Raw genomic sequence first — 27,961 nt, 5'->3', positions numbered from 1 at the left:
CTAATTGTCCTCAATGCAAAAAGTGACATCGTGCCGAATCCAGACTCCACCGTGTTAATCAGGAAGTTGGCGCGTGTCTCGTCTAGACTAACGAACGGTAAAACAGTGAAGTTTGATCCAATCAGATTGAGCCTCGCCCCGCCCCCTTCCCTCGTCAGGCGCTAGAACACGTAGAGCGCAGAGAGAATCAATGTAAATCAGCTGATGGAAGTAGAGGCTGCAACTTTTCCGGCCGTGGGCTTTTCTCATACTGAACTATAAAGCCATTCAGTCTTGTAGAGCACCCGTGTAACTGGCAGAACATTGGTTCGGAGTGTTAATGCTTTAGGTTGACGGCGGGGACTTTAATGCTGTATTGTACGAGTGCGTTTAAAAACGTCCGTTTCGTGCTGTGATTGGTGACCATGGAGGGCTCGACTATCAAAAGCAGAATCAGAAATCTGCTTCGCTCGCCGTCCATCAAGCTCAAGAGGAACCGACGTGCCGTCAAAGAAAACCTGAGTAGCAAGGTAGAGTTCCTGTCCAACGCTCCTGGTGACTGATGGGTTTGAAAAGTGGGTTACTGTGTATAAGAAACGTGAGCAGGTGAAAATGGATTCGTTTTGAAAGCAGATGGATATGCGTGTGTAGGTTTCAGGATGGTTACATGAGCTGGACTGTAGCCTGGCCTTCACACAGCAGGGCACTTTCCTCTTAGCAGCAGAGCCACATCTGTAACTGTAGTTGTGAGGATCAAAGCAGAACCTCTCACCTCTCCTGTAAACCTCACTAAACCTAAAGGAAAAATGTCTTCAGATTGGCTCAAAGAAATGAAGCAGATCTCAATATTGTGTTCACGAAGGATCACTGATTTCTGAATTCCTTCCCCAACCTCCCACTCTCAGGAGAAAAGAATAGATTAACATCGGCTTTGTAAGAGGTTCTGGTGATAAATGAGAAAGGAGAGAGCTCTTCTACACCGAAAGAGTAGAGAAAATGATGAGATCTTGCACTCTTCTGGACATATTCAACTAAGCCTGGGGGGAAATAAATCAGACACCAGAGTTAATCTTCTGTAATCCATATGAGTGACAATACTTTGATCAAAGTGAGAAAATCTGAAGGTTCTTGGGAGCCAAATTTCACAGTAGAGAATGGTTCAAGTCTCACTCTGATTTCAAACAGGACGTAACTGTGTCTGGGAGAAGTACATTCGATTAAGAGGAGATCTCATTCACAACATTTCTTTCCTCTGGAAAACCGTAACCAGGTGGCTAGACAGAGTGGTTTCTAAGAGGCCGTCTGATTTTATCTCCATTAGTAATGTGTCCTTTAGTTCAGTGTACTTTTCTCTTTACAAAATGGTTTTACATAGATTTAAATAAAAGGTTTTATGGTTTATATCAATATTGCAACCCTTTTTGATGCTAGAACCATTTTTAAAAATAAGGCTAATTTTAGAACAGCTGGCTCTCTGTTAAAGAGAGGAACCGTTTAAACAAACAACACTGACGTGCCTCTGAGTTGTCCAGGTACTATATATAACCCTCAAAGAACCATTTTAAGTTATGTAGGATGTGGTTTTCAACACTATTATGTCCTAAATGCTCAACCAGAGCTCCGTCTCAGTAGTTTAATGAAACGTTCTTTCCTATAAGCTTTCCTTGATTTTGCCTGACCTGGTAGCCATATGGATTCACATGCTATGTTGGCTCTGCCAGCATATTTAGTGAGACTATAAGCAAAGCAGACAAAATCAAGCAAAGCACCTCCTAGAAGAAACTGTTCAGAGCACAAATGCTGTCATTGTGGTGGCTTCCTGAAGAGCACATATGTTGTCCAAAGTAAGCAAATGTAATTAAGCCACATTCGCTCTTTCATTTATGTATATTTTTAAGTTGCATTAACTCTACACTCTATTCTGATTCCACACTTTTTCATTTTTTGGACTTATGAAAAGCTAGAAATGTACTCTATTCTCCTGGGAAAAGAATGTAATGCAAAAAATCACCTAACATGCACAGTTGGTCTTTGAGGACCATGTTTTACATTTGAGGGTGTATTGTTTGTATGCTGAGCAGAGCTAAAATTGACCTGGATAGTAAAGATCCCTTAAACATCTTTTTACCTCCCCAGGGAGTTTTTTTTTTTTTTTTTTTTCACTTTGTTTTGTCAATTTTGTTAACTTTATAGTGTCTCAGTGTTGAATTTTGGTAGGGCGGTAAACATTTCTTGAAGTGTCACATAAGCATATTGAATCTCACTGTTAACAAACAGTTGTTGTGTAAAGAACATGCTTTTGACCGTTCCAAGACTATGAATGATGAAAGTGACCCAGTCTTTCTTTTTTTTTATTTTACGAAGTCTGTTTTTAGAAGGACAGTACACAGTTCTATAATACAATAATCATGTGACTGAGGACCTGTTTTCAGTATTTTTTGCCTAGGCATCCTAAAGCACTGTTAAACACTGCAACACTAAAATATACACATGTTAAAGTTACCCATGTCTGTGGCTTTCAAAACTAGTCCAGCAGTGCATTTGATGTAATTTTGCCCAATTTGAAATCAATTAAAGCATTAGGTAACCAGTTTTTGCAGAACACTCACAGAACAGTCGATCAGAATCATTGATTCCTGACAGATGATAAACTCAGCTGTCCGTCAGTGAGTTTAGGTTCCTCAACTTTGTATCTACTTTCCTGTAATAATTTGTCCCTTTTGAGAGAAATGAAGATTTTTAGTTCTCTGGGCCTCAATCTCAATACAAAAAGGAAATCAATGCCACTGAGATTTTAACCATGACTTTATTTCTGTATTTTGTCGCTTGTTTTTGTGAGGGTTGGTAAAATTCAGGTTATTATTAAAGGTCCTGTATATAGGACAAAGGTGCCTCAATGCCTGCACATATAGCTCATCAAATAGCTATAATTGCTAGATCCCTTATTTTAGCTTGACTGCATGGTCAAAGGCATCAATGAATTGGGTGTGATTTGATGAATGTTAAATAGTCTTCTAGTGTCTTTTACATTCCACAGTACAGTACTTCGCAAATGTCAGAGACCACTATTCATTTATTTCTAGTCAAACGACCATTAAGAAAGTTATTGATTTTCAGGAGATATTTCTGAGATTATGATATAAGATAAGCCACTTGCATAAGGAAGGCAAAGTCAATGAAAAGTCGTTTTCCACACTGGAGTTCCATATTATTAAACGATATAGACAAAAGGGGCTACTATTAATCATGCATGATCTCCACTGTTACTTGGGTCTAAAAAAAAAAGTCCAAGTGTTTCTGTCCATCCTTCCACTGTGAGATGGCAACTCAACATTCTGGGTTTGAAAGGATAGAAGTCTGTCAGGAAGCTCTTAATAAGAAAAAGAATTGGATAAAAAATGAATATTGGCATATTAAAGCAAGAAGCTGCTGGTGTTGTCAGAACAATGGACTGACCACCCAAGTATGTATTTCTTTCCTTCACTGTTTATGTTCTAATGCATGGTCTTAAAAAAAGTCTCTGGTGTTACAGGTAACTCTAGAGAGAGTAATTGGTATCACAACTTCAGGAAGCAGCGGATTAACATGTGATCCTTGCTCGGGTACAGTTGCCTATCCAGCTGGGTGAGTGACTTTCAAGTAAGCTGGGAAACCCAGTGAGATGTGATCACAATCGGAACAAAATTTCAAGTTGGCCTTCATAAGAACGTTAAGAGTAATGTTATTCAGTATATTTCAGAAGGTGACCTGTTATTTTGCAGGCCTTTACTTCTCAGCATGGCTAAACCCTAAACCCTTACTGAGAAGGCTTGCTGCAGTTGTTTTGTTGCAGCCCTAATGAGAGCACTGAAGAAATGGTATGGTTTAAAACTGAAAAGCTTTGCTGTCTTAGGGTGTTTTGTGCTGTATTGACACAACAGTGCAGCCCTTAATCTCAGCCCAGCTTAATGAACTATGCACAAGAATCTCAGCACAGTCTGTCGTTTCCTAACTACTGCTGTGTAAACTGTTTTCAGATCAGTCTCGGTCTTGTGAGGCGTAAGCAGGTCATTAAGAATAACAGAATTCTTTTAAGCGGTTGTTTTTTTTCCTCCAGCATTGGTACTTGGTACTGGTGTTTTGAAAACCAGTGCGTTTATGACTGTGTTAGGATTAACCTTTAGCCAGACACAACATACAAACACCTCCCAACAGGCTCATCTGCTGTGGTCAGTGTCCACTCCATATCCTCTACATGTATGTAGGTTCTGGGTCTTTGAGATATTGCCATAAATATATTTGTATGTTACCAAGTGACCATGATTTTCTTTGCCATGGAAATCTTTAAGGGATTTTGATTTCAGTTCAGTGTTAAGCCTGTTATGCAAGCACCTGGAGTTGCAGCTGCTTTAACTCTGTGCTGTTGTGTGGTCATTTCAGGTGTGTGGTAGTGCTACTGAACCCCGGGAAGAACAGACAGCAGCATCTAATCAACACATCCAGGTGATGAGCTTCATTAGCATCGTGATGGTTTCTGTTTTATTGGTTTTGTAAACGAAGCAACTTTGAGTTTGAGAAACATAATGCGTAACAAAAGCTGCTTCTTCTTTCATGCCTTCTTTGTTCTTCCTTCTTCTTTTCTTCTGTCTTCTTTATTCATTTATCTTCTGACTGCCTTTGATCTTCCTTCGTAATTCTTGTTTCTTCTTCAATCCTTCATTCTTTCTCCTTTCAAAATTTTTTTTTCCTCTTGTCTTTTCATTTATCCTTTGACTTTGTTCTTCCTTCTTAAATGTGTTTCTTCTTTCTTCCTTTATTCTTTCATCTTTTTCTTTCTGATTTTTTTTTTTTTTCTTCTTCTTTCCTCATTTGTTCATTTTCTGTCTGTCTTTGTACCTTTTCGCTTGCTTCTGGTGTCTTCTATCCTTCACTTTTCTTCTTGTCTTTTTCCTTATGTCTTCTTCTTTTTATGTCTCGTTGTTGTTGTAGTTAAAGTTGAATAAGAAAACATGTCTAACTGTCCCCTCTTTCTACAGGAAAACGATCACTACATTAGCCTTTTCTTCAGATGGCAAATATCTTGTCACAGGAGAGGTAATGTCATCTTTATATCTGAATCATTGTAATGTTGTGACGATGCATAACATTTGCCAGATTTGAAGATTTTGTGAGATAATCTTTTGATAATGACATAATTTTTCTGGCACTTGGTAAAACACAGATATTCTGGCCTTCATGCTTCTTTATAAACCCGGTACATTGCTAATGCTCCAAATACAGTACATAATGACACTGTGCCAAAGTGTCCACTCTTGGCTCCACCTGGCAGCTTTTTGTTTGAGCTTTTGTGTTAGGTTTGTAGAGAAGGGTTCAGCCTATGAGGGCCATGTCTGCACGCTGATCTCTGGAGCACATTAGCGTAATCCTCTCCGTCCATTACCAGCCGATTAAAGACTTCCGTCAGAGTCGTGGCTCTGTGTGCTGGGGTTGCCATGGCATCAAGAGACAGAGTCCCAAAGAGTTTATTCTGGAGCTGACGCATGGGAGAGGATTCCCATTAGGCTGCCTGAGATGTGCTTGACTTGCATTAGCATTAGCGTTTCATCCTCACTGCTTACGTTTGCTCCATCATTTTGTGATTAATTCCTTCCATTCATGCCACTCCAGCTGAAGCACGTCTCTGTGTGAGTGATCGTATCAGGGTAGATAACAGAGATGATGAGACTTCAGACAGACAGTGGAACCTGAATGCCTTAGTCTGGTAGATAATCTTATCAACAGCCTAATCTTGTTTTGCGCTGCAAAATTAGGTATTGACTTTGATCACTGTTACGGTATTGAAACGGACGTCATTCTAATGATGTCCATGTGCCTATGAAGACATAGGAATTTCAAGGTGTTGGGGACCAAGAAGAAGTTACTAAATGATTCTGTTCATCATTCTGGACACATCTTCATTTTTACTGCTTCCTATGAATTATTTTAAAAGTATAAGTCAAAAAAGTTCAAGTCATAGACTATCAGCATATTTCATGTTTTCTTTTTTCAGAGTAGTTTTTAAAAATCATAAAATCATAAAAAATCCACATAAAAAAATGTAAGTTTTAAGAAGTAGAATATGAGTAAATTATCAGCATTATATTAAGATACAGACTTGCTGCAGATCATTTTATAAATGTATTGTTATTGTAGTTTATATAGTTATTGTATTGTTCTGGAAACAGTCAATTCTAACTTTCAAATGGTGGTTGAAACTTTTAAACAATCAGGTGCCCTAAAATCGACAATATGATTTTAAGTACTTTTAGGGCCAGTTCACTAATTGAAATTCACCAGTGGCACTACACACGATCACAAGCTGGTCCGGAGTTGCTGAGTCTGTTGTAAACATGCCTACTCATCTCTTACAGCAGTGCTACAGTAGTCTCTAGAGTGGGATTCCCTGTTTAAAGCCAGGAAAACCTCTTCTGGTGATGTATCTTGAAGGTGGAAGTGTGCTTTGTCAACCTTTGTGGTGGGAATTGAGTGGAAGAACACTGATCAATGAAAATACAAAAACAATGCATCTTTGTGAGTTCTCTGAAATCAGTGAGGCCGTATGATGCAGTTCTGCACTACAGATACTACATAACTAATACCTTATTAAAATTCCCTCTTCTAAGCGAGAGATTATGCTTGTTTTTGCCAAGCCTGACTAATTTTGTTTATAATTCACACTGAGCTTCTTGCTCAAGCATTCACTCAAGTCATTTTCACTTAATAGCTGCTTATGAAACATAAAAAGGTTTGTTGATGTAGCATGGCTGCCAGACTAGTTAGGAATTTCGAAAAGCTTATTCAGAAGCAACAGGAATGAGCAATATTAGACTTTTGTTAAACGTGAGTGTTTTTGAGATTCCTTTACTTGCAGTAAATGGTGTAAGAGTATGTTTCCGTTTCTTCTCAGAGTGGCCACTTGCCTGCAGTGCGGATATGGGATGTGGCTGAGGGGTCCCAGGTGGCAGAACTGCAGGAGCACAAATATGGTGTGGCTTGCGTGGCCTTCTCCCCCAACAGCAAATACATTGTCAGTGTGGGCTACCAGCATGACATGAGCGTCAACGTGTGGGCCTGGAGGGTAAACTGAACTCTAATGACTAGCTGCTTAAATTCCATTGAATTTTAAAAATTTCTTCGTGATTAAATGGGTAGCATGTAAATCATTCTGACTGGTGTGGTGTGAAATGCTCTGTTCTAGAAAAAAAACTTCAAGTTTTCAGAAAAAAAGTCAGTTGTTCACAGTGGTGATGATAGTAATGAGACCTCTGATGCATTTAATGCCTCTAAAAGCTAACTTTCACTACCTGGTATTTGAAACATTTGTTTTACATCAAAACTCAAACTACTATAAAACATACCTTTTAAAAATCAGTTTATATTGAAGGGCTTCATAAGGTGAATTGGTACCCAGAGAAAGTGTTACATCATTAATATTTGATGCTAAAATGTACAACACGTGTTGACTCACCATTCATTTTGGATAGTGAATAAACTGTATATTGCTGCTGTCGGAACAAAACCTCGTATCTATTGTATGCTAACTTTACAGGAGAAGGGGAAAAAAAAACCTACATGACTTTCAATGTACATCAATGGAACCAGACTTTTTTCCAAGTCATTTTTGGTCATTTATTTTGGTACATGCTTCATGAAATTTACAAACAATATAAAGGCCAATATGCCTTTTCAAATTATGTCAAACTGAAAATCAACAAAAATGGAGATACAAGGTTCTGTTCTGACAACAGCCCTGTGTTATAGATATTGTGATTCCTTGTTCCCATGACCGCGAGTCTGTAATTATTTCACATCAGACCACTCTGAATGACTTTGATTATATCCCAGCGATTGAATTATGCAGAATCTGTTTTGAAAAATTGGTGGAATTCCCCTTAAAAGGAATTTATTTTAAACCGACCTCTATCTGTCTCACCTGTAGGCTTCCCTGTTTCCTATAATGAATGGAAAATAGTTGACTTCAAATGCTTGTATAATAAGACAGTTGCTGAATTATCCATATTTAACGTTTATTCATAATGCAGATTGTAGGACACTTTCATGAATTTGTTAATTACAGGGATTTGTAAATTTAGCTGTTAATCTGTATATCTGTTCTTTCAGGATGACAGTAGTTTTCCAGAAGGATGAAGTTGTGATTAATACTTTTAGTATTCACAGGCTTTTGTCTGGTAAAGCACAGATGACTTGAGAGTTTCAAGTCAGTGGGTTTTCAGATCAGCAGAGGGATGTGCATCAAAGTTATTATTCATAATAAATGAAGGTATGATACAGATGGCAGATGGAGGTTGGAAAAACCCTTGAGTATTCCTTTAACATCTGCTAATCTACTTGGGGTAGCTGAGATGATGATGATGATAATGATGATGATGATTTCATGATGATGATGAAGAATTTAACCAAGATGAGTAAAAGGGTCTTTTTACATTGCTCTCACAGAAAAACTTATTGGTGGCTGCTAACAAAGTGTCCAGTAAAGTGACAGCGGTGTCATTTTCTGAGGACAGCTCTTACTTTGTGACAGCTGGGAACAGACATGTCAGGTTCTGGTATCTGGATCCCTGCAACTCTAACAAGGTACACTTTATTGAGAAACTACACTCACTGGCCACTTCATTAGGTACACCTGTTCAATTGCTTGTTAACACAAATGGCTATTCAGCCAATCACATGGCCGCAACTCAATGCATTTAGGCATGTAGAGGTGGTCAAGACAACTTGCTGAAGTGCAAACTGAGCATCAGAATGGGGAAGAAAGGTGATTTAAGTGACTTTGAATGTGGCGTGGTTGTTGGTGCCAGACGGGCTGGTCTGAGTATTTCAGAAACTGCTGATCTGCTGGGATTTTCCCACACAACCAGAGAATGGTCCGAAAAAGAGAAAATATCCAGTGAGCGGCAGTTGTGTGGACAAAAAAAAATGTCTTGTTGATGTTAGAGGTCAGAGGAGAATGGGCAGACCGGTTCGAGATGACAGAAATGCAACAGTAATTCAAATAACCACCTGTTACAACCAAGGAATGCAGAATACCATCTCTGAACGCACAACACGTCGAACCTTGAGGAAGATGGGCTACAGCAGCAGAAGACCACACTGGGTGCCACTCCTGTCAGCTAAGAACAGGAAACTGAGACTACAATTTGCACAAGCTCACCAAAATTTGACAGTAGAAGACTGGAAAGATGTTGCCTGGTCTGACGAGTCTCGATTTCAGCTGCGACATTCAGATGGTAGGGTCAGAATTTGGAGTAAACAACACGAACGCATGGATCCATCCTGTGTTGTATCAACGGTTCAGACTGATGGTGGTGGTGTAATGGTGTGGGGGGATATCTTCTTGTTACACCTTAGGCCGTTTGAGCATCGTTTAAATGCCACAGCCTTGTATTGTTGCTGACTATGTCCATCCTTTTATGACCAAAGTATACCCATCTTCTGATGGCTACTTCCAGCAGGATAATGCACCATGTCACAAAGCTCATATCATCTCAAACTGGTTTCTTGAGTATGACCATGAGTTCACTGTACTCCAATGGCCTCCACAGTCACCGGATCTCAATCCAATAGAGCACCTTTGGGATGTGGTGGAATGGGAGATTCGCATCATAGATGTGCAGCCGACAAATCTGCAGCAATGATGTGATGCTGTCATGTCAATATGCACCAAAATCTCTGAGGAATGTTTCCAACACCTTGTTGAAAGTATGCCATGAAGAATTAAGACAGTTCTGAAGGCAAAAGGGGGTCCAACCTTTTACTAGTAAGGTGTACCTAATAAAGTGGCTGGTGAGTGTATGTTTGCATTTGTTTGGATTACAACTTTTCCAGATGTTTTGGTCTTTAACATTGTAGTTTGAATGTCATTTTGTGTAATTGGATGTAAATCACTCCATCGATAATATATGTGAATGTGTTGTATGTGAAAATAAGTTAATATTTTAACAAAAAATGTTTTTAATTTGTATCTGGACTGCTCTCGTTTACTTTGTAAGGCTTTGTTGTAACACTGTGTAACTGATTTGAAACTTGGTTTGGCAGCTGCACTTTAGCCTCTTGCTAAGTATTGGTTACATGGTGCTATATTACAGGCAACAAGAGAGTTTTCTTTAAAAAAAAAAAAAAGATGAAAAGTAACACACAGTTATTTTATGGTACTTTCATGGTGCAAAACAGTTTTCAGGGTGATTCTTAAGAAATATCTGCCTGGCTGCAGTGCTTTCAAATGCGATGACGCTACAGTATGAGAAGAATGTCTGCTACATGTAAATGTATATATCCAAGGCAGTGCCTTGCCTTAATGCGCTATGCTTCTTGCCAGCTTTTCTCTCTATCTTTTCAACTTCATTACAGCTTTCAGCCCCTGTTCCTCTGCTCGGCCGTTCTGGCCTCTTGGGAGAACTGCAAAACAACTTCTTCTGTGATGTAGCTTGTGGCCAAGGCGAAAAGTCTGAGAGCACCTTCTGCATTACTTCTTCTGGGCTGCTCTGTGAGTTCAATGAGAAGAGGATGCTGGATAAATGGGTAGACTTACGGGTGAGTCCCAGAGAACCTTTTCTATTTCCACTTAAGAGATAAATAACTCATGTGTAAGGTATGTGACTTAGTTCAGCCTTTTGTACCAGGGGAGGTAACACTGAGTAGTGGCCTATTTCAGATTCTATTGCTTCTACATTTAGTATCAGCTTAACGCAGTCAGGTTGGCCAAGATTGTTGGGTCTACTTGTCTGGAGTCTTTGTTCTCAGGCTGTGTACTTGTGACAACTGCTCTTCGTTCTACTTGGCACAGTTACTGTGCTGATTCTACTTTGCATATTTAGAGACTGCAGTGAGATCAGGGTTAGACCAAATGTTTAGGATTGTGGTGTCCAGGTGACAAGCTCCTTAAGCTTGTTTCCTTCTTTAGTGCTAAGTTAGGTCAAGACCAAAACCACTCTGTTTTTTTTTGTGTGTGTGTGCACTATAGAGTGTAATAGAGTGGACAGTGAGCACCACTGTGTCTGATCCACTCATGCCAGTGCAGCGCACACTAATACACCACGACCATGTCAGTGCAGTGCTGAGAATGATCTACCACCCAAATTATACCCGCTCTGTAGTGGTCCTGTGTGGGTCCTGGCCACTGAAGAACAGGGTCAAGGGGGCTAGCAAAGTATACAGAGAAACAGATGCACTACAATCTGTAATTGTAAAACAACAAAGATTTCTTGTATGATAAGTAGAGCTGATGAAAAGGACAGTGAGTGTATGTGCTGTGCTGTTGTGGAAAGGTCACAACTTTGATTGCTGTAAATAACTCCCAAATCAGCAGGATGTGAATTTTACAGAGTTTTACATCATCACACTCATTTCCGGGTGCACTCTGCATGGAACCTAACATGTTTTGATAAATAATTATTTTTCTTGAATTTCTCACTAATTGGACTGTAGTTATGTGTCATCATGTCAGTCGACTGTTGATAAAGTTTCTTTTAGAAAATCTGCTCTATTAGTGAGGTTATGTTTTTGATGTTATCCAGGAAATCTTCCTTCAACTTTTTTTTCTGCTGTATGTATGTATGTATGTGTGTGTGTGTGTGTGTGTGTGTGTGTGTGTGTGTGTGTGTGTGTGTGTGTGTGTGTATAAACAAAATGTTATATAAAAAAAATTATATAAAATATAAATTAATAATCCCCCCCCCCCCCCCCCTCCTCCTTTGAATCTGTGACCCCATAGACGAGTACAGCATGTGCCCTGTCTCTGACTGAGGAACTGATATTCTGTGCATGTGCTGATGGGACAGTGCGGGTCTTTAGCCCTGTTGACCTGCACTTTATCTGCACCCTGCCACGTCCACATCACCTGGGCACAGATGTGGCTGCAGTCACTCAGGCCAGGTGGGTCCATCCAGAGCCTCATCTTACAGATGTCCAGTAGATTGATATGGTTAAAATTTCCACTGTTTTCTCAGTTCTTTGAACATGCGTAACAAAAACAATCTTTATGCTTTTGTTTTTTGGGGGTTTTTTGTTGCTGTTGTAGGGGGGAAATCATTCTTTAAACTAACCTCCATCAACCTTTGTTTTATTGTAGAAAACACATATTGCCTTTCCTTCATTTTGATCTTCATGGAACAAAGTTTAGAGGTTGTTTCGCTGTCTGTGCTAAGTGGATTTATGAAAGAATGAATGAGAAATGTCTTATGCCAGCATCAGTTCGTTAATCTGTTCTTTTTTTAAAGCCTTTGTTTTATAATTCAAACCCCAGATTGTGTTTAGGATCTGTATTCAGTTGAATCATTAATACTAAATGTGGTTGCGTAACTGTGTTACATTTTCAGGTCAGGGCCTCTGAACTGGGTTTTCACTGCAACCTTAATCTCCGCTAGACTATATGAGTAGTTTTTTTACTTGTTTCAAGTATTACAATCAAGTCCCAGTGAAGTCTCTCTCTTCCTCCTTATTTTTCAGTCACCTTCTCTCCAACAAGCCAGATGAGCGCTACCCAGACTCTGTGGCAGTGACATATGACCCTGTTAACCTCTGGCTGTCTTGCGTGTATAATGATCACAGCCTGTATGTGTGGGATGTGCGAGACTTGCAGAGAGTGGGCAAGTTGCACTCTGCCCTCTACCACTCCGCATGTGTGTGGGACTTGCAGGTAAATGCTAAAGCTAAAGAAGAGAATGACTAGCTGCACTGCCTGTCAACAGTTTGGAAACATCTCTCTTTTGGATGTTATGTGGGTTTTTTTTTTTTTCAGGAATGTTTAATTATGTTACATTTTTTTCATTTACTTATAGTTAATTTGTAACTTGGTATCAAAAGCAGGTTTTTCATGTTAACTTTAATATATTTAAATTATTTTGGCTGAAATGTTTACACACCTGAAAGGTTTTGAGTGCAGGTGAGTGTTGACATCATAAGAAGGGGATAAACTGAATGAGGTATATGCCAATGTAGCACTTCTAAACAGCTTACCATTTTAACATATTAAGCAAACAGAGACAAAAACATACTTGTTTAACATCAATCTGAAAAGCTAGGTGTCCACACGTTTTGGCAGGCGTGCTTCAGAGAAGGTTTACCTCTGGCTTTGAACTGTTACACTTCACCTACGAGCATTACTTTGCAGTTTGGTAGCTAGTAGAGAATCTGTTGTTATTTTGTTTTTCTATAGTAGAGCATAGGTTGTCATCTTGTATTTGTATAATGTGTGATATATGGCAACACTATTCTCCAGATATACCCTAAATCTAAAGACGGACCACCAACTGGGCTTGATTCTTCAGGATTATTCTTCAGCTGCTCTGCAGACAACACAGTTCGCATGTGGAGCACGGAGGTGCAAATCCCAACCAATGGCAATGTTCTTAGCAGTGTGAGTCTACTGTTTGCTTAGTGATGCTTGTTGTTCTTGTTCCAGTATGTGTTCAGTCTGTCCAGAAGATGGTGCTATAGCTCTGAGCCAATGATTCTTGGTGCCATGTGTCATTTTTTTTTTAGTGATCTTGGGGAAAGTGGGACTGGATCTATAATGACAATTCTCATGTTCAATTCTCAAACACTTTATAGGATCTTCGGAAGGTCATTTATATAGACAATAATACAGCAGCCTTGCTGGATACTGCAATTAACGGTGCAGAGAAGTCTGAGGGTCAGACTGCAGAGAGTCGGATGGGCATCAAAACCATCTGTGTGAGTGCGGATGGCAAACACCTGGCCTCTGGAGACCGGACTGGAACACTGAGGTAGTGCCCACATTGACCATTTGGACACTGTACAACAAATCTTTAGAAGGAGTCATTGTTGTTTATTGAATTGAGTTTTATTTGATCATTCTTTAGTCTACTTCTGCCATATTCTCATTAAAGCTCACATTTTGTGTCTTGAAGAATTCATGATCTCAGCAATATGGAGGAGATTCTTAAAGTAGAGGCCCATGACTCAGAGATCCTGTGCCTGGAGTACTCAAAACCTGAGACTGGTGAGTGCATGTGTGCTTTTGCTTTGGTATATTTAGGACAAAGCTCTCTAGGTTAATCCTTTTTGTTCTGTCTCTTTCCTACAAAGTCAGGTCAAAACAGGACTAACCTGCAGAATTTTAGAAAGTGCTTTTCAGAAGGTACAGGTTAACCTTTTTAACTAAAAGGCTGAGGGAGAAGTGGCTTAGAAAGAGTGAGTGTGTGTCTGTGTGTGTGTGTGTGTGTGTGTGTGTGTGTGTGTGATGTATATCTAATATGATAGACATACATTTTTCTAAGCCGCTTCTCCCTCAGGGTCGCAGGGGGGTGCTGGAGCCAGGTTGCCAGTCCATCGCGGGGAATAATAAATATAATATTATAATACTTTTATGTATATAATGTATATTACACACACACAGTACTTTGTGAAAGTTTTAGGCATCTAAGCATATTTTTAAACAATTTACCTCAGCAGTGAGTTTATCACAATGTACATTAGAATAAAGTCATATTCATCATTCAAATAAACATAAAAACAATAAAGTAACAAGAATGTCTTGCGTCCATATTTTTCCTTGACACCTTCACAGCCACCACAGAGACTTGTTAATATCATCAATTACATCATGAGCAATTTAATGAAGCACTGATTGGTCAAACCAGGAGTTCTTTTAACTACATGTAATAAAAGACTTCCTCGAGGGGAGGTTTGAAAATGGTTAAGTACACTAACATTCATAAAATCACTATTTATTATACATCTCATTAATATTCTATAAATTGTTTATTCAAATATTAACACATCTCAGCAAATAAACACATACTACACAAATAAACAGATTTTGAAAATGTGTCTTGGGTGCCTAAGACTTTCTCGTGTGTGTGTGTGTGTGGTGATAACCTGAGCTAGACAGACAGACAGACCAGGTTATCACCACGACCAATACAAAGAAAATCTGAGTGGTGAAGTCTATCCACAGTAAACCATTTCGCATCAAAATGTTCTGAATAACTTTGTGTGAACAGGCCATATGTGTGACCTGGTGTCCTGATATTGTGTGAAAATAAAGCTGTGTGTGAGCTCAGCATGGTGCAGTGTTTTCTGAGAATTTTGTATACAGTGTCTTTAGGATAACCAGCAAACCAGGTGCTTGTGTGTTCCATCAGGAATGAAGCTGCTTGCAACAGCAGGTCGAGATCGGCTGATTCATGTGCTGGATGTTGAAGAAGATTACAGGCTTCTGCAGACCCTGGATGAGCACTCCTCTTCCATCACAGCTGTCCGTTTCACTGGTGAGACATGTCATTTCATACTTGATTAGACATGTGCTGATATTAACTTTTTTAAATCAAGATAACTACCTAACTTCTAATCACAGTTTACAACTTTATCACTATATTGATGTGAGGGGAAATAAACACTGCATGTGTAAGAATAAATGTGCATAGATGTAGTGTGTATATATGGTCATATTTAATGGCAGTAATGTGTTGATGGTTGTACATTCATGCATTGAGTATGAAAGGACAGCAGCTCACAGTAATGTAACCATTACTTTGAGCTGCTTAGACCAATGACACACTATTTGTGTGAAATTACAATAAAACATAGAATAACAATATCACAGCATAGCAAGACCTTGTGAAACCCAAGCTGCTCTATGTATCTAAAAACTTGTGAAACTGCAACATCTGACTAAAGTGGTGATGGCATTTCATTGCGTACGAATCAGTTCAATACGTCACGGGTGTTAAGTATTTTATTATTGTATATAGGTGCTTGTCTGTGAAAGATACAGTACATGTGTAAATGTGCAGTTTATACCAGTACACTTCTATTAGGCCAATTGCTAAACCTACTGCTATGTTTACCCGTTTTGTGCTCTCTTTGACAATGTGACATTAAGGTGCATTATTTTGCTGTGGATTGGAATTCTTCTGAAACGTTAGTCATCACATGATCTGCTAATGAGCTGGTTGTGCCCTCTCTTTGCTCTGCATGGTGACTGAACCCTACAGCCAATGAGGGGAAAGTGAGGATGATCAGCTGCGGAGCTGATAAGAGTTTGTACTTCCGCACTGCCCACAGAGTGAGTCAGCTCGGTTTTATTTGCATTCTGAAGACTGGCTGTTCTGGGGACTGTTGGATGATCAATTACTCCTTGCTAGTTTCAACAGGTTCAGTTACAGGTTCAGATGTCTTTTCAGGTTGAAACCTTGAGTGGAAGTGATTCCCAGTTGTTACATATCAACACTAATCATAAGTAAAGGCTGTTTAAGGGGTATAAAAGAATGTCAGATGAAGTATATTCACTGCCCACTTTATTAGAAACTACAACCTTGTAGGTCTCTTTTGCTGTTGTCCAGTTAAAGACATCAGTCCATCTACTGAAATGCATAGTTTGCATTAGTGATCTTTTTAGCCTTTCATCAGTAGCCAGTTATGATCACTTAATTGATCTTGGATATGTTTGGGTGGTTGACTACTCAAGATAAACAGACACTGATGTGTGTACTCATACAAGTGCTACAAACCCAACTCATGTCAGTGTCGCTTGCTGTGTTGAAAATGGTCCACCACACACATCTGACCAGTTTTGGTCCTTTGGTCAGAAACTGACCAGAGGTTAAAGGTGAAGAGGGTGGCTAGCAAACTCTGCCTGAAAACAGGTGGAATGTAGTCTTTGATTGTACATCCACACACTGGCCCTATTAGATAGGTAAACTTCATAAAGAGGTTACTGAGTGGAAGTACAAGGTGGGTTTTTCTATTAAAACACAGAGTAAGTTTATTTCAAATGCAGTTCCTCTTCTGTTCCCTTCTATAATTGTGAATTGATTGTTAATCACCTGTTTTCCCAAATATCAAGACTTTCCGAGGAGTCAAATTTAAACGCACCCACCATGTGGTGAGAAAGAGCACTCTTTATGATATGGATGTGGATCCCACTTGCAAGTACGCAGCTGTAGGCTGTCAAGACCGCAGCATCAGGTGTGTGTGCATGCTTCATTTATATACCCTTTCATATAAAACATCTTTTCTGTTAATAATAGTGATTTCTCTCCTCTGACAGAGTGTTCAACATAGGCAGTGGGAAACAAAAAAAAACCTTCAAAGGCTCTCAGGCTGAAGATGGCAGTCTTCTCAGGGTAGGCTGCTAGCTTTAGTAATCAAGTTACACTTCATACTGGATGTATATCCACTGATTTTTCTGGATGGATCTTTTTGTACAGGTCCAAATGGACCCATCTGGTCTGTATGTGGCCACCAGCTGCTCGGATAAGAACCTCAGCCTGTTTGACTTCCAGACTGGAGAGTGTCTGGCTGCCATGTTCGGGCATTCAGGTAAAGACTTTACTTATGTTGTGCTGGTGTTGCTTAGGCTGTCATCATTCTAGGTCAGTATGTTGAAAGGGAAGTATGAGTAATGTGTTTTCCCCAATGTCTCTTTGTAGAAATCATCACAGGTATTAAGTTTACCAGTGACTGCAGGCATCTGATCTCCATCTCAGGAGACAGGTGAGACTGTGGGTTTGTGTTGTGTTTTGTTAGTTTTTGTTTTTTCTTTACAGTGTATTTAACTGCTGTGATCTGCTGCTTCATGTGTGTCCCGACCTCACTTGCTATGTACGTTGCAGTTGTATCTTTGTGTGGCGTCTTGCACCTGAACTGACCATAAACATGAGGGAGCGTCTGGAACAGCTCAAACACTGTCAGAGTGGCCCAACTTTCACAAACTCTGTGTACAGGTACATCAAAAACCCCTTTAGAGGAATTAAAAATGATTACTGAAATGATTAGTCAGGTTATTACTATAATTCTGCACAGAATTATTACTATTACTCGCTACATGGTGAGGAATAAGCACTTTCTGACATTGACGTGGATACCACTACAATTATGCAGCTGTAGGCTGTCAAGATAATGATAAACATGATAATTACATTCATATTCAATTTAAATTTTATATCAACAATATGTACTGTGTTTTGGTAGCTGTGTAAGTTCAGCTGATATTGACAACCCAGTTTTATCGATTTCAGGAAAAAATCACTATATAGAATTAAAATCCACAATGTATATTTATGATTATCAGCTTATATTAAATGTACTCACAGCAATAATACTGCATTAAATGGAATTTTGCAAAAAATATTTTACTTGCATGTAGTATTGAGTAAAAGAATCCACACTTGCAATACTGTTTCTCTATTTTCATGATATGACTGAAGATGCAATATAAAATTACTATGCTTTAATCATTACTGGACATAACTCCAACTTTATGAGGGTTAATAAGCTAAATAACAAAGTTGTGGCTCATGAATTTGGTGTTTCCAAAGACGCGCTTCTACAAGCAGTCTGGAGATGCACAGTGCTCCGTCTATACTGACCAGCTCCTCTGGAAGTGAAGAAGACCAAGAAGATGATGAAGATGAAAGATTTGAGGACAACCAGTCTTCAGATGATCATGAAATCAACAATCATATGTTATTAGAAGAGGATCAAGGTAACATGCTTGCTGTCTTCAGATATAACAAGGACCTAAATTGGGATTAAATGCATTAGTGATGATTTACTCTATTTCAGGTGCTTCTGATGAGGGGAATGATTGGGACTCCTCTGTTAAGGTCAGAAACATTTTGCACTTGTGCTTGTACGAATCAATGAAATGTTTGTTTTTGAAATCTCCATTAGAATACTTTTTTATTTGTGAAATTTTTTATATTTTGAAAATATTTTGAAATCTGCTCTTAACTAGAACTAAGCAGACTTGGTGTAAATTCATTGATTTTAGTAGAACAGAGTCAGGACTGAATGCATGCTCAATTACAACATAAAAGTTAAGTTTATTTGACCTTTCTTGCTGTTATTTGGTGTAATCCAGTTCCAGGAGTCATCTTCAGATTCCTATGCACCTGAACCCTCTTTGCCTGAGGCACCACGGCCACGGAGGCGCTGGTCCTGCAGGATGGGAGAGCTGATGGTGAAGTCCATGCTGGAGCTGCGCCAGCTTGACTCCCTCTCCACACCCAGCTCCCCAAAAAGCAGCTCCATCAGTCAGCTCTGCAGCCTGCCAGCCGGCGGCAGCAGCACCACCAGCCTACAGGAGGACACGGTGAGTGTGCTACATTGCACTGCTGGTCTACCAAGCTGGGCTGTGCACAAATTCAGATTTTTTTTTTTTTTTTGTCTTCCCTTTCTTTAAGGTGTAGTTACTGAGCATTAACCTGCTGATGATTCATGTAAGAAAGTCAGGAAAAAAAATCATGATGGCATAACTGGTGTATGCCAGGTTTGCTATTGGCAGAAAATGCTGAATCAGATTTTGGAGGGACAACAAAGAATGAATCATCTGATTAGGGATCTAATTGAATAATCAATTAACCGTTGACTAACAAATTAGCAATTGTTTGACCAGTGCTAAAAAAAAGTTTTCATTAAATTTAATTTCCAATAAATTACAGGCAGGCTTATTATTCAAGTTGAAGAATAAGTTGGTGTGTGCATATATGGACAAATGTTATGGACAAAGCTTGGACAGATGGCTTTTAGATCTAGAGGTTTCTGTTTAATAATTGATCATTTTATGGTGCTGTGTCTTAAAGCTTGTTAATTAAAATTGCCAGCCAGTGATGGATAATTATTGATTTAAAATAATCGCAATTTGTGTCCATAACTAAGGAATAACCTATCCTGAAATATCACACTGTGGTTCAATTAAAATAACTAGTTTTAAGTCTGGGCCAGTAGTTTCCAATTGTGACATCCATAGTTACTGCTTTTGAAGTATAAAAGCTGTTCACTTTATTTCTTTAATGACCTGTTTATACAGCATATATGCACATACAGTCTATCAAAATGTACAGAGCTTTTTTAGGTATATTTAGAGTACCTTTTTTATACTGAATTATTTATTAGTGAGAACTTCAGGTTTATGTGTGTTCAGTACAGGTGTGGGGCAGGACAACATGGGTAAATTAAGACGAGGGTAGGACTTGACGTGGGTGCCCTGAGGGGCTTGCAGCATTCTCAGATTTCAGAAACATTTTTACAGACTGTTTAACTGCTCAAACTAATAAAAGAATAACTTTAGCATCGCAAAGACCTGTGTGTGTTAGTATTGTAGTCAAGATTGCTAAAGCAGAGTCCGAGTCAGGACAGAGACCAGTATGCTGCGAGTCAGAGTCAAGACCATAAGTTGTCGAGATCAGACCAGATTAAGATTTTTATTTTTTTTGTTAAAAGCAATAAACAAAATGTTTGTGTCTAATTGTAATTGTATGTCCAGTATTATGAATTCTACATTATATATACTAATACACAATATTACATTTTATAATTTATCTTGTAAAATGTAACATTAGGCTATATATTATTTAAAACAATATTATTAGATTATGGTCTTCAAGTATTTTCTTATTCTGTGTGTTCTCTTTTTCTAAAACTTATTCTGAATTATCACTTAGTCAAATGAATATAAACTACATCCATTTTTGTTATTCAATGAAAACATGGTAGTAATGGTATTCAGTTACTGACTGTGGTATTAAGGAGTTAATATTACATGGCTACATAAAATAATGAAAATGTGTAGAATTTGAACAAGAACAAGACTGTTTAAATCAATGGTGCATTTTACAGGAAAGCAAGTCATTTCCCTCACCAGCTGTCAGCTGCTTTGATGACATTACAGAAACGCAAGTAGGTTCAGTCCAGAATCCAGAACATATGCAGTTGTCGGCCAATTCTGTGTCTCAAAGTGGCCTAATGTTGTTTTTAGAACTGATGCACAAATTTTGGAAACTTTGTCATGCTTGGTGTTTGTTTAAATGTTCAATCATAAACCTGTGGCTCAACTATGTGTCAACAGTCTGATTGGTTGTCACTCATCTCATTTGCATAAAGCATGTCCAGAAGGAGAGAGAGTAGAGTGAGGAGGAAGTGCATCAGTGGTTGCTGCGTCAGCTGTGTGTGTGTGTAGAGCTGTCGTCTCTCTTGCCACATTATAACACACTCATTTTAATTCATGCAAATTATCCAGACAATTCAAATAAATAAAGTGTTTAGTATGACACCAATGGAACACACATTTTCCTCAAAATTTCATCACCACTTTTCAAACACTTCTTCACGTCCCTGTTTGTTACAGAAGACATTGTTACTAAGAATGACGAGAGATGCAGAAGTATAGCATAATAATGACTAAATGTGCAAACCTCACAATAATGCACACTGAAAGCACCAGTATGCAACAGTCACTATAGTGCACTTATGAGTTCTGTGGTGACTGAGGCAAAGAAACTTCCTGAAGCAATTCCTAAAGACTGTTTTTGTGCTAATGTCTTGTCATTTACTCTCACATTAATCCAGCATCAGCAGCAACGGGGTAAGAAGCGACGTGCTCGTCCTCATTCTGCCTGGCTGGCTCCTGCCTCATCTCCTGAACCCGAGGGTGTAGTGCTGTACCCGGAGCTGTGCCCCAGCACGGATAGCCTGTCTGGAGCCTACCAGGTGCAGGATGAGGAGGCCCAGTGCCCGGACAGCCACAGCCCAGACAGCGGCAGCTCCATGGGCTATGGCAGTGGAGGATCCAGCCCAGAGCAGGACCATGGAGGTCAGATCCACACTGTAAATAAAACGCGTATAGTAGTGACTGAGGAAAATATGTAAATTTATACCTGTGGCTTGAGCACACTGAAGTCGTACCATGACTTTTCAGTGTTAAGTTTGTAGGAAAAGAAATAAAACACGACTATATCCTTTTTTTTTGGTCCATTTCTGTTGGCCCATTCATCATTAAATGGACTGCAATGTAAAGGGGGTTGCTTTTTCAAGTTGTGCAAACAGAAAAAAAACAAAGGGTTATGTGTTTATATGATGACAATGGTATGCTACAATACAGAACTATAAAACCTGTGGACGTTTACTTTCACAAAATACACAGATAAATCTATATATAAATCCATTTATCTGCAATAAGTCTTTATTTAACAGAAGAATAGTAACTTTAGATATAAAGTGCATCAGTGTGTTGGCATAACCATTTCCAAACCTCTTGGCAATGCAGCCACTACTTAGTTACCACTCAACACCTGGTGTATCTAATCAATCCTTCATTGAATCAAATCGGGCACGCTGCTGATGGGATCTAAATAATTTTTCAGAGCACACACAAGTTGAGAACCAAACCCATGTTCTTCTTAAAGGTTTTTTTTCCCCTCACCCTGACATTTTAATAGCTTTTTAAAAGAACAAAAAAAGAACAAAAATAATGTTTTACTGTCTTTTGTTTTTGTGTGTATTCTAATGTTATGTGATCTTTTACTGGTAGCTTTGCATGCTTGCAGCTGAAATAAGTAGTTTAAAACAAATGTTTTGGCAGCCTCATGGCTCTTTACTTAAAATCTGATGGCCGGGAAGAATTAGTTTAATCCACATTTGTGATCATTTTAAAATTGATCATATTTCACTTCCTCAGTGTATTTGGTGCACCAGTCCAACTTTTGGCTTCTGTTTCTCTCTATCAAATGTCTTTCTCTCTTTGTTGATCTCAGATGACCCAGATACTGTCAGCACTGATGAAGAGCATTATATTCGGAAGGTGGAGACCATACAAAAGTTTCACAAGCCAGAGAGCCCTGTACGAGAGAGCTTCCTCAAGGAGCATTTTGAGACGCTTGCTGACGCTGTCAACATGGGTAGTGACCCTTTCGGTCTACATGTTGGATTTTATGATGCAGCAGTAAATTCTTTGTATTTTTAATATTGATCTATTTTGCTGAATTGTGCTCTCAAACAGAGAACAAGCCCAGACCGCAAGGCAGCATTTCAGCTCGCTTCTTCGCCCAAGGCTCCACAAGCAGGTATAATATATTATATTATATTATATTATATATATATATTATATTAATATATAATATAACCTGATGATGATGATGATGATGATGATGATGATGATGATGATGATGATAATGTCTTTTATTTACTTATGCATACTTAAAACACTTGGCTATTCTAGAATATTCTCATCCATTCTGAAAATTGTGTGGATGATGAATTTTTAGAGGGTTATAAGTTCCGATAGGGCTGATTTTAATTTTATACTCCAAGTTTCAGTTAAGTGCTGAAACTCAACTTAAATAATGTACATGGGGTATGGAGCTACCCATAATTCTTTGTGGTTTAAATTTTTTTTTTTCCCATCAGTTTTCTTTCTAGACTTTTTATTATATATATTATTCTCATGTTAAATGTTGGGCTTGTATACATTTGACATATTTGTTATTTACACCATGATGACGTTTTGTGTTGCCAGTTCAGCATGGCTCTCATTGTGTTCGCCAGTGGCACAAGGTCTGTTGAATTGTATAGGAGAATGATTTGAGAGTTTGAATCTCAGTGATGCCCCTATCGGAGATGCCAAGAAGAGTGTAGGTCAAGCAATCTGTTTATCAGTTGAATTCTAATTCCATGTGCAATGTTGTTGTGGGTTTTTTTTCTTTTTTCTAGAACGTCCTCCCTGTTCCTCTCCAAAACTAGCAGGAAAGTTGACAGAGGTCCCAGTGCCGAAGTTAAGCCCCTGGTGTCCACAGTACGCCCCCTGCATGAGGGGATGGATCAGGGAACAAGTTTGGAGGAAAAAGCGGTGACTAACCCTCTAGAGCAGTGTCCACAACTGTGCTCCATGCCACAGAGGAGGAAGGCTGCTGAGGTTCATCCTGGCAGAGTGGCCAGTCCGAAGGGCAAGAAATCAGCAGTGCTTCTGAAGTCTGTGTCGGCACAAAATCTAACAGCAGAGAGTAAGTTTCACTGATGCTTATGCCTAAAATCACTTAATTAAGGCCATGTTGGCACATGAATATGCACATATTGGGGCCCTGACACACCAAGCTGACTGTCAGCGTCAGAATCCTTTAGGCCATGGTGAGTGATGATAGCTGACTTTTGGCTGTAGTTTGTACAGTGTGCACGGAGCTGTTGGCTGTAGTCTGTTCATTGTGCTGTTCTGGCCAGTTGAGCATGTTGAATTGATTTCTGCTATTAGAAAGCTGAAAATCCGTGCACAAAGACAGACGCAAATGAGAGCAAAGCAAGGCAACGGCACTCACAATAGGGCACACACAGAGAATAACTTAATTTTTCAACACCAGTACAAATTGCTGTGTTTTATCACTAGGGATAGGCAGTTTAACTATTTTTGCTCTTCAAGTATCCAGATATTTATAAAGCAGTATTTGCATGTCATATTCCCAACAGGAAAAATATTTTTTATATTTTGGACAAACACAGAGATCCAAATAAAGTCTAACACGGTTAATGAGCTGGTCATTCAATTCATGGGCTTTTTCACTTTGTCATAAATTATGAACATGTATCAATTGCACATTTTATTTCACTGTTTATTGTACCAACATTACTTTTAAGTAGCCACCTTGTGCCAAGCTAGTTTTAACTTTAAACAGACATTTGAAGCCTGTGTGATATTAAGATAATATATTCTTACTTTGTATGTTGCAGTTTGAGTTTTACAGAGTACATGCCCTGTACATTTGTCCCTTTTACAGTTTTTAGCATGCCCATGCTCGATTGTTTGTCAGTTGTGGTCTTGTTGTGGGCATTTTGCGCAAGTGCACATTTTCACAGGAGATGAGACGAAGGCAGTCAGCAGTTTTTAGTTGCTGCTAGTTCTTCGTTGTCTTGTGTGTTTCAGCGCTTAGGCCTACTTGGACTGAAATAGTGATTTCAGAGAAAGGATGCATGCAGGTCCTTTCAGGGCAAAGGGGTATTCAAACTAATGACAGATATGGCTCACTTCCACACTTGGCACTGAACAGGAATGCTTGTAATTGAACATAGACTAAATAAGTAATTTTGTACATGGCCTAGCAACACTTTAGCAACCACCTGGGATACTGTAGCAACAGTTTTCCAACACCTTAGCAGCCACTTGGAATTTCATAGTAATGGCCTAGCGACATCTTAACAACTACCTGAGCTAGCAGGACAACAGATTAACAACCGCCTGGGATTTCATACAACACCTTTTGTCAAGTTAACTTGGTGTGCTCATGGACATTCTTCTTCTTCTAGTTTAGCATGCTTTTAGCTCATGTTGCAGAGTGCTTATAACTTTTTCTGGTTTTCTTTTGAAGATCGAAAGTCCATGACACCATCCCGTTTGAAGCGTGAGTCTCGGCCGCCCTTGCCTCAGCTCACCATTGAGAGAAATGATTCCAGAGTGCATCTGCATCACCCATCCTCCACAGGGTCCTCCTCTCCTCAGCCCTGGGAGAGTCCCAACGCCAGCCGTCATCTCAAAGCTCGCTCATACATGAACCCCACCACCAGTTTCATAGCCAAGGTCAGCCGTACTGCATCCATCGGAGATGGCCTCCACCTAGGCATACCCAGTGGTGATACTTTGCCATGCTCAGGGCCTTCAACCTCACCTACCACTCCTTATTCACCTCTTCTGCCATCACCTTCTGCTTCCCTTGTTGGCCCATGCAATCAAACCCATGGTGGCTCTCAGACTCCACCTCCTAAAAGCAGCAAGGCACGTGTTTTTGGACGTAGCAATAACCCTGTCTCAGACCATTCCAGCAGATCCACTCCTACAGCCATTTTGGAAACTGCTGCTATTCATAAACACTCTTTTGCTGGAACTGAACACCACCATACGGGTGCTAGCTTTGCAAAAGATCACTTTGCCTCTCATTCTGTGCCTTTGAAAGCTGGTCTGGACCCTGAGGCAGTTTCCCACAACCCACAGCATGAACGCCCCCTGCTGGCTGTCCAAGCCTTCACCATGACATCTGAGAACCAGACTGATCAAGGTTTGCACCGCCGACGCTCGTCCTCTATCATCCTGGCATCTGTGCCCTTTCATCTTCCTCTTCATCACTGTTCCACTGTTCTCTGGCCTTTTTGCTTCACTTCTCCTCACTCTGTCCATTCATGCATGAACCATTGCTGTCAGAGGGGTGAGTTTGGTGCTCTCGCAGCTTATACCATGTACCTAAAGTCCACAGAGGATACAGTGATTCCTCATACCAATGTTCCAACTGTTTTGACCCAGATCTAGATCGCTATCTTTAAATAACTTTTTCTAGGTCATTGCTACATACTGTCGGTCAATATGACCAATTTTCAAAGGATTTTCTGATTTTCTTTTTTCCAGCAGAGCATTCAATAAACTTGGATATCTGCAGGCAGGCTGCTGCTGATCTGTGCAACAACATGAAGAAGGCCACCCAGCTCTACAGAATGGTGAGATGCTTCAGACTGTATTCAATGCCACTTTGTTTCTAAATAGGACATAAATGTTACTGCCCTCAATCTCTGTAATGGAGTTGGACTGACTGTTGCACAAACTGTGCTTTCACTCTTGGCCTCGTTTTAATTTTCTGCATTGTAGAGCTGTTTTTAAAGTGTGGGGGCAAAAAGACCAAGTTAAGTGGGGTGTGGGGGGAGAGTATCTTAGTAGGATGTAGGCCCACTGTGAGCCGACAGAAAAGCTTCAGTATGCCTTGGCAAAGATTCTAAGTCTCTGGAACTGTACTGAAGAGATGGAGCGCCATTTTTCCAAAAGCGATTTGGTTGTACATTGATGGTGGTGCTGTAGAATGCCTTGGCCCAAAATCTCACATGTTCAACTGGCTTGAGATCTGGTGACTGTGAGGACCATTGTATGTAATGTACCTCATTTCCATACCCGTCAAACCAGTGACCATGCCCTTTAGAAAGGGGTGGTGTCTTGGAAAGACCACTCCCATCAGTGTAGAATGGTTTATCATGGGATGAGTGTGATCAGTCAGAATAACTTTATTTTTTGCAGTGACCCCTCCCTCTAATGGGACAAATGGGGTCAAATTATGGCAGTATAATGCCCTCTCAGCATAAAAAATGCATTTTGGCATACACCACACATGCACTTGCCCAGTTGTAAAGAATATGATATTGGGTGACGCAGTTAAATAGGCCTGCTCAGCGTTTTTGCGCATGCCACGGTTCAAGACACTGTAAAAAGGATATTTTTAAAAGCTAGATGTGTGTCCCATTATGCACATACTTAAAGAACTCAGCTCAGTTTTTCATTAACACAATCGACGGCATAGCATAGACCTATTATTCCTAAATTAGATTTTTACTAATTTAAAGCACTTTTAAGTATGTGCCCTGTAGCTCTATTTTCTGTAGTATACAAATATTAAACAACTCAAGATCGTCAAATACTCAATATTAAAGGATTCTAATTAGAACTGGCAAAAAAATTGATTGGGGCCTAGTTTTAAAGTTTGTGTTTTCTGTGCATGGGGTCACAGGTGAGCTCTTGCAGTGGAGAGGCATGTACAGAGCGTCAGGAGATGGAGCGTGTGCTGACTGAGGCTCTGCTGCTGGTGCGCTCTGAGCTTGAGGCCGTTCCCAGGCCAGCGCCTGGGGTGGGAACAGCTGAAGGGGGCGAGCGGACCATGGCCCTGCTGGAGCAGTACTCTCAGCTTCTGCTACAGTCTGTGGAGAAGAGACTCGACCACAAAATCTAACCTCACACCTACCGGACAGGACTACTGATTGCACAGGCATAAAGGTATTTAAGCTTGGACTTGGAGGCTCCCTTTCCTCCCAGAAAGAGTATCAGAGAGGCAATGAACAAGTCAGACAGAGCTGCATAGATTGTGGATCTGCACATAACTTAATTTTTGTTGTTTGAATATTTAAATGTTTTTTCTTTGCTCTTCTGAATACTTTTAGATAGCCTAAAGCAGAAAGAACAAACACACGTTTTTCTTTGATCATTTTTAATCATGCTTTTTCCTGAACCACTTCTTTTTTTTCTTTTTTTTTTAAAGGGTCTGTTTCCTACACAGAAATTAAGCCTAGTTCTGGACTGCAAAGCATTTTGATTGGAAATTCTACATGTAGTCCAGGACTAGGCTTAATTCCATGCCTGGGCAACCTACCCTTAGTGTTTTACAATATTAGAGACTTTTTCCAAAAATAC

General features: G+C 39.6%; 1 protein-coding gene across 4 annotated transcripts; it reads left to right on the top strand.

The window, feature by feature from the left end:
- Positions 1-197: 197 nt before the first annotated feature.
- On the top strand, positions 198-27,945 carry LOC108411591 (mitogen-activated protein kinase-binding protein 1-like). 4 transcript variants are annotated; one of them, XM_017683253.2, is made up of 29 exons: positions 198-509; positions 3,512-3,603; positions 4,399-4,461; positions 4,995-5,052; positions 6,905-7,075; positions 8,455-8,592; positions 10,366-10,548; positions 11,729-11,889; positions 12,463-12,652; positions 13,235-13,372; positions 13,567-13,742; positions 13,887-13,978; positions 15,123-15,248; positions 15,975-16,045; positions 16,826-16,947; positions 17,030-17,105; positions 17,190-17,301; positions 17,412-17,475; positions 17,595-17,705; positions 18,300-18,466; positions 18,547-18,587; positions 18,845-19,075; positions 21,331-21,574; positions 22,515-22,658; positions 22,760-22,823; positions 23,470-23,759; positions 25,113-25,796; positions 26,144-26,229; positions 27,285-27,945. In XM_017683253.2, exons 1-29 carry the CDS (start codon positions 405-407, stop codon positions 27,501-27,503), a joined length of 4,419 nt encoding a protein of 1,472 aa, XP_017538742.1. In that variant the 5' UTR covers positions 198-404; the 3' UTR covers positions 27,504-27,945. The 4 variants fall into 4 exon arrangements, with proteins under 4 accessions (XP_017538742.1, XP_017538735.1, XP_017538725.1 ...); XM_017683246.2 differs by having other exon boundaries at positions 26,141-26,229; XM_017683236.2 differs by having other exon boundaries at positions 25,113-25,943.
- Positions 27,946-27,961: the final 16 nt, after the last annotated feature.

This window comes from Pygocentrus nattereri, chromosome 4, assembly GCF_015220715.1.
Source record: "Pygocentrus nattereri isolate fPygNat1 chromosome 4, fPygNat1.pri, whole genome shotgun sequence".
Taxonomy (NCBI): domain Eukaryota; kingdom Metazoa; phylum Chordata; class Actinopteri; order Characiformes; family Serrasalmidae; genus Pygocentrus; species Pygocentrus nattereri.
This window is presented reverse-complemented; position numbering and strand designations above follow the sequence as displayed.

Excerpts from the sequence above, each read along its gene's own strand:
- LOC108411591 (XM_017683228.2), top strand. The coding sequence starts at position 405 with ATGGAGGGCTCGACTATCAAAAGCAGAATCAGAAATCTGCTTCGCTCG. Across the intron at positions 5,053-6,904 it reads AATATCTTGTCACAGGAGAG|AGTGGCCACTTGCCTGCAGT; the intron begins GTAATGTCATCT and ends GTTTCTTCTCAG. Across the intron at positions 21,575-22,514 it reads CCCAGAGCAGGACCATGGAG|ATGACCCAGATACTGTCAGC; the intron begins GTCAGATCCACA and ends TGTTGATCTCAG.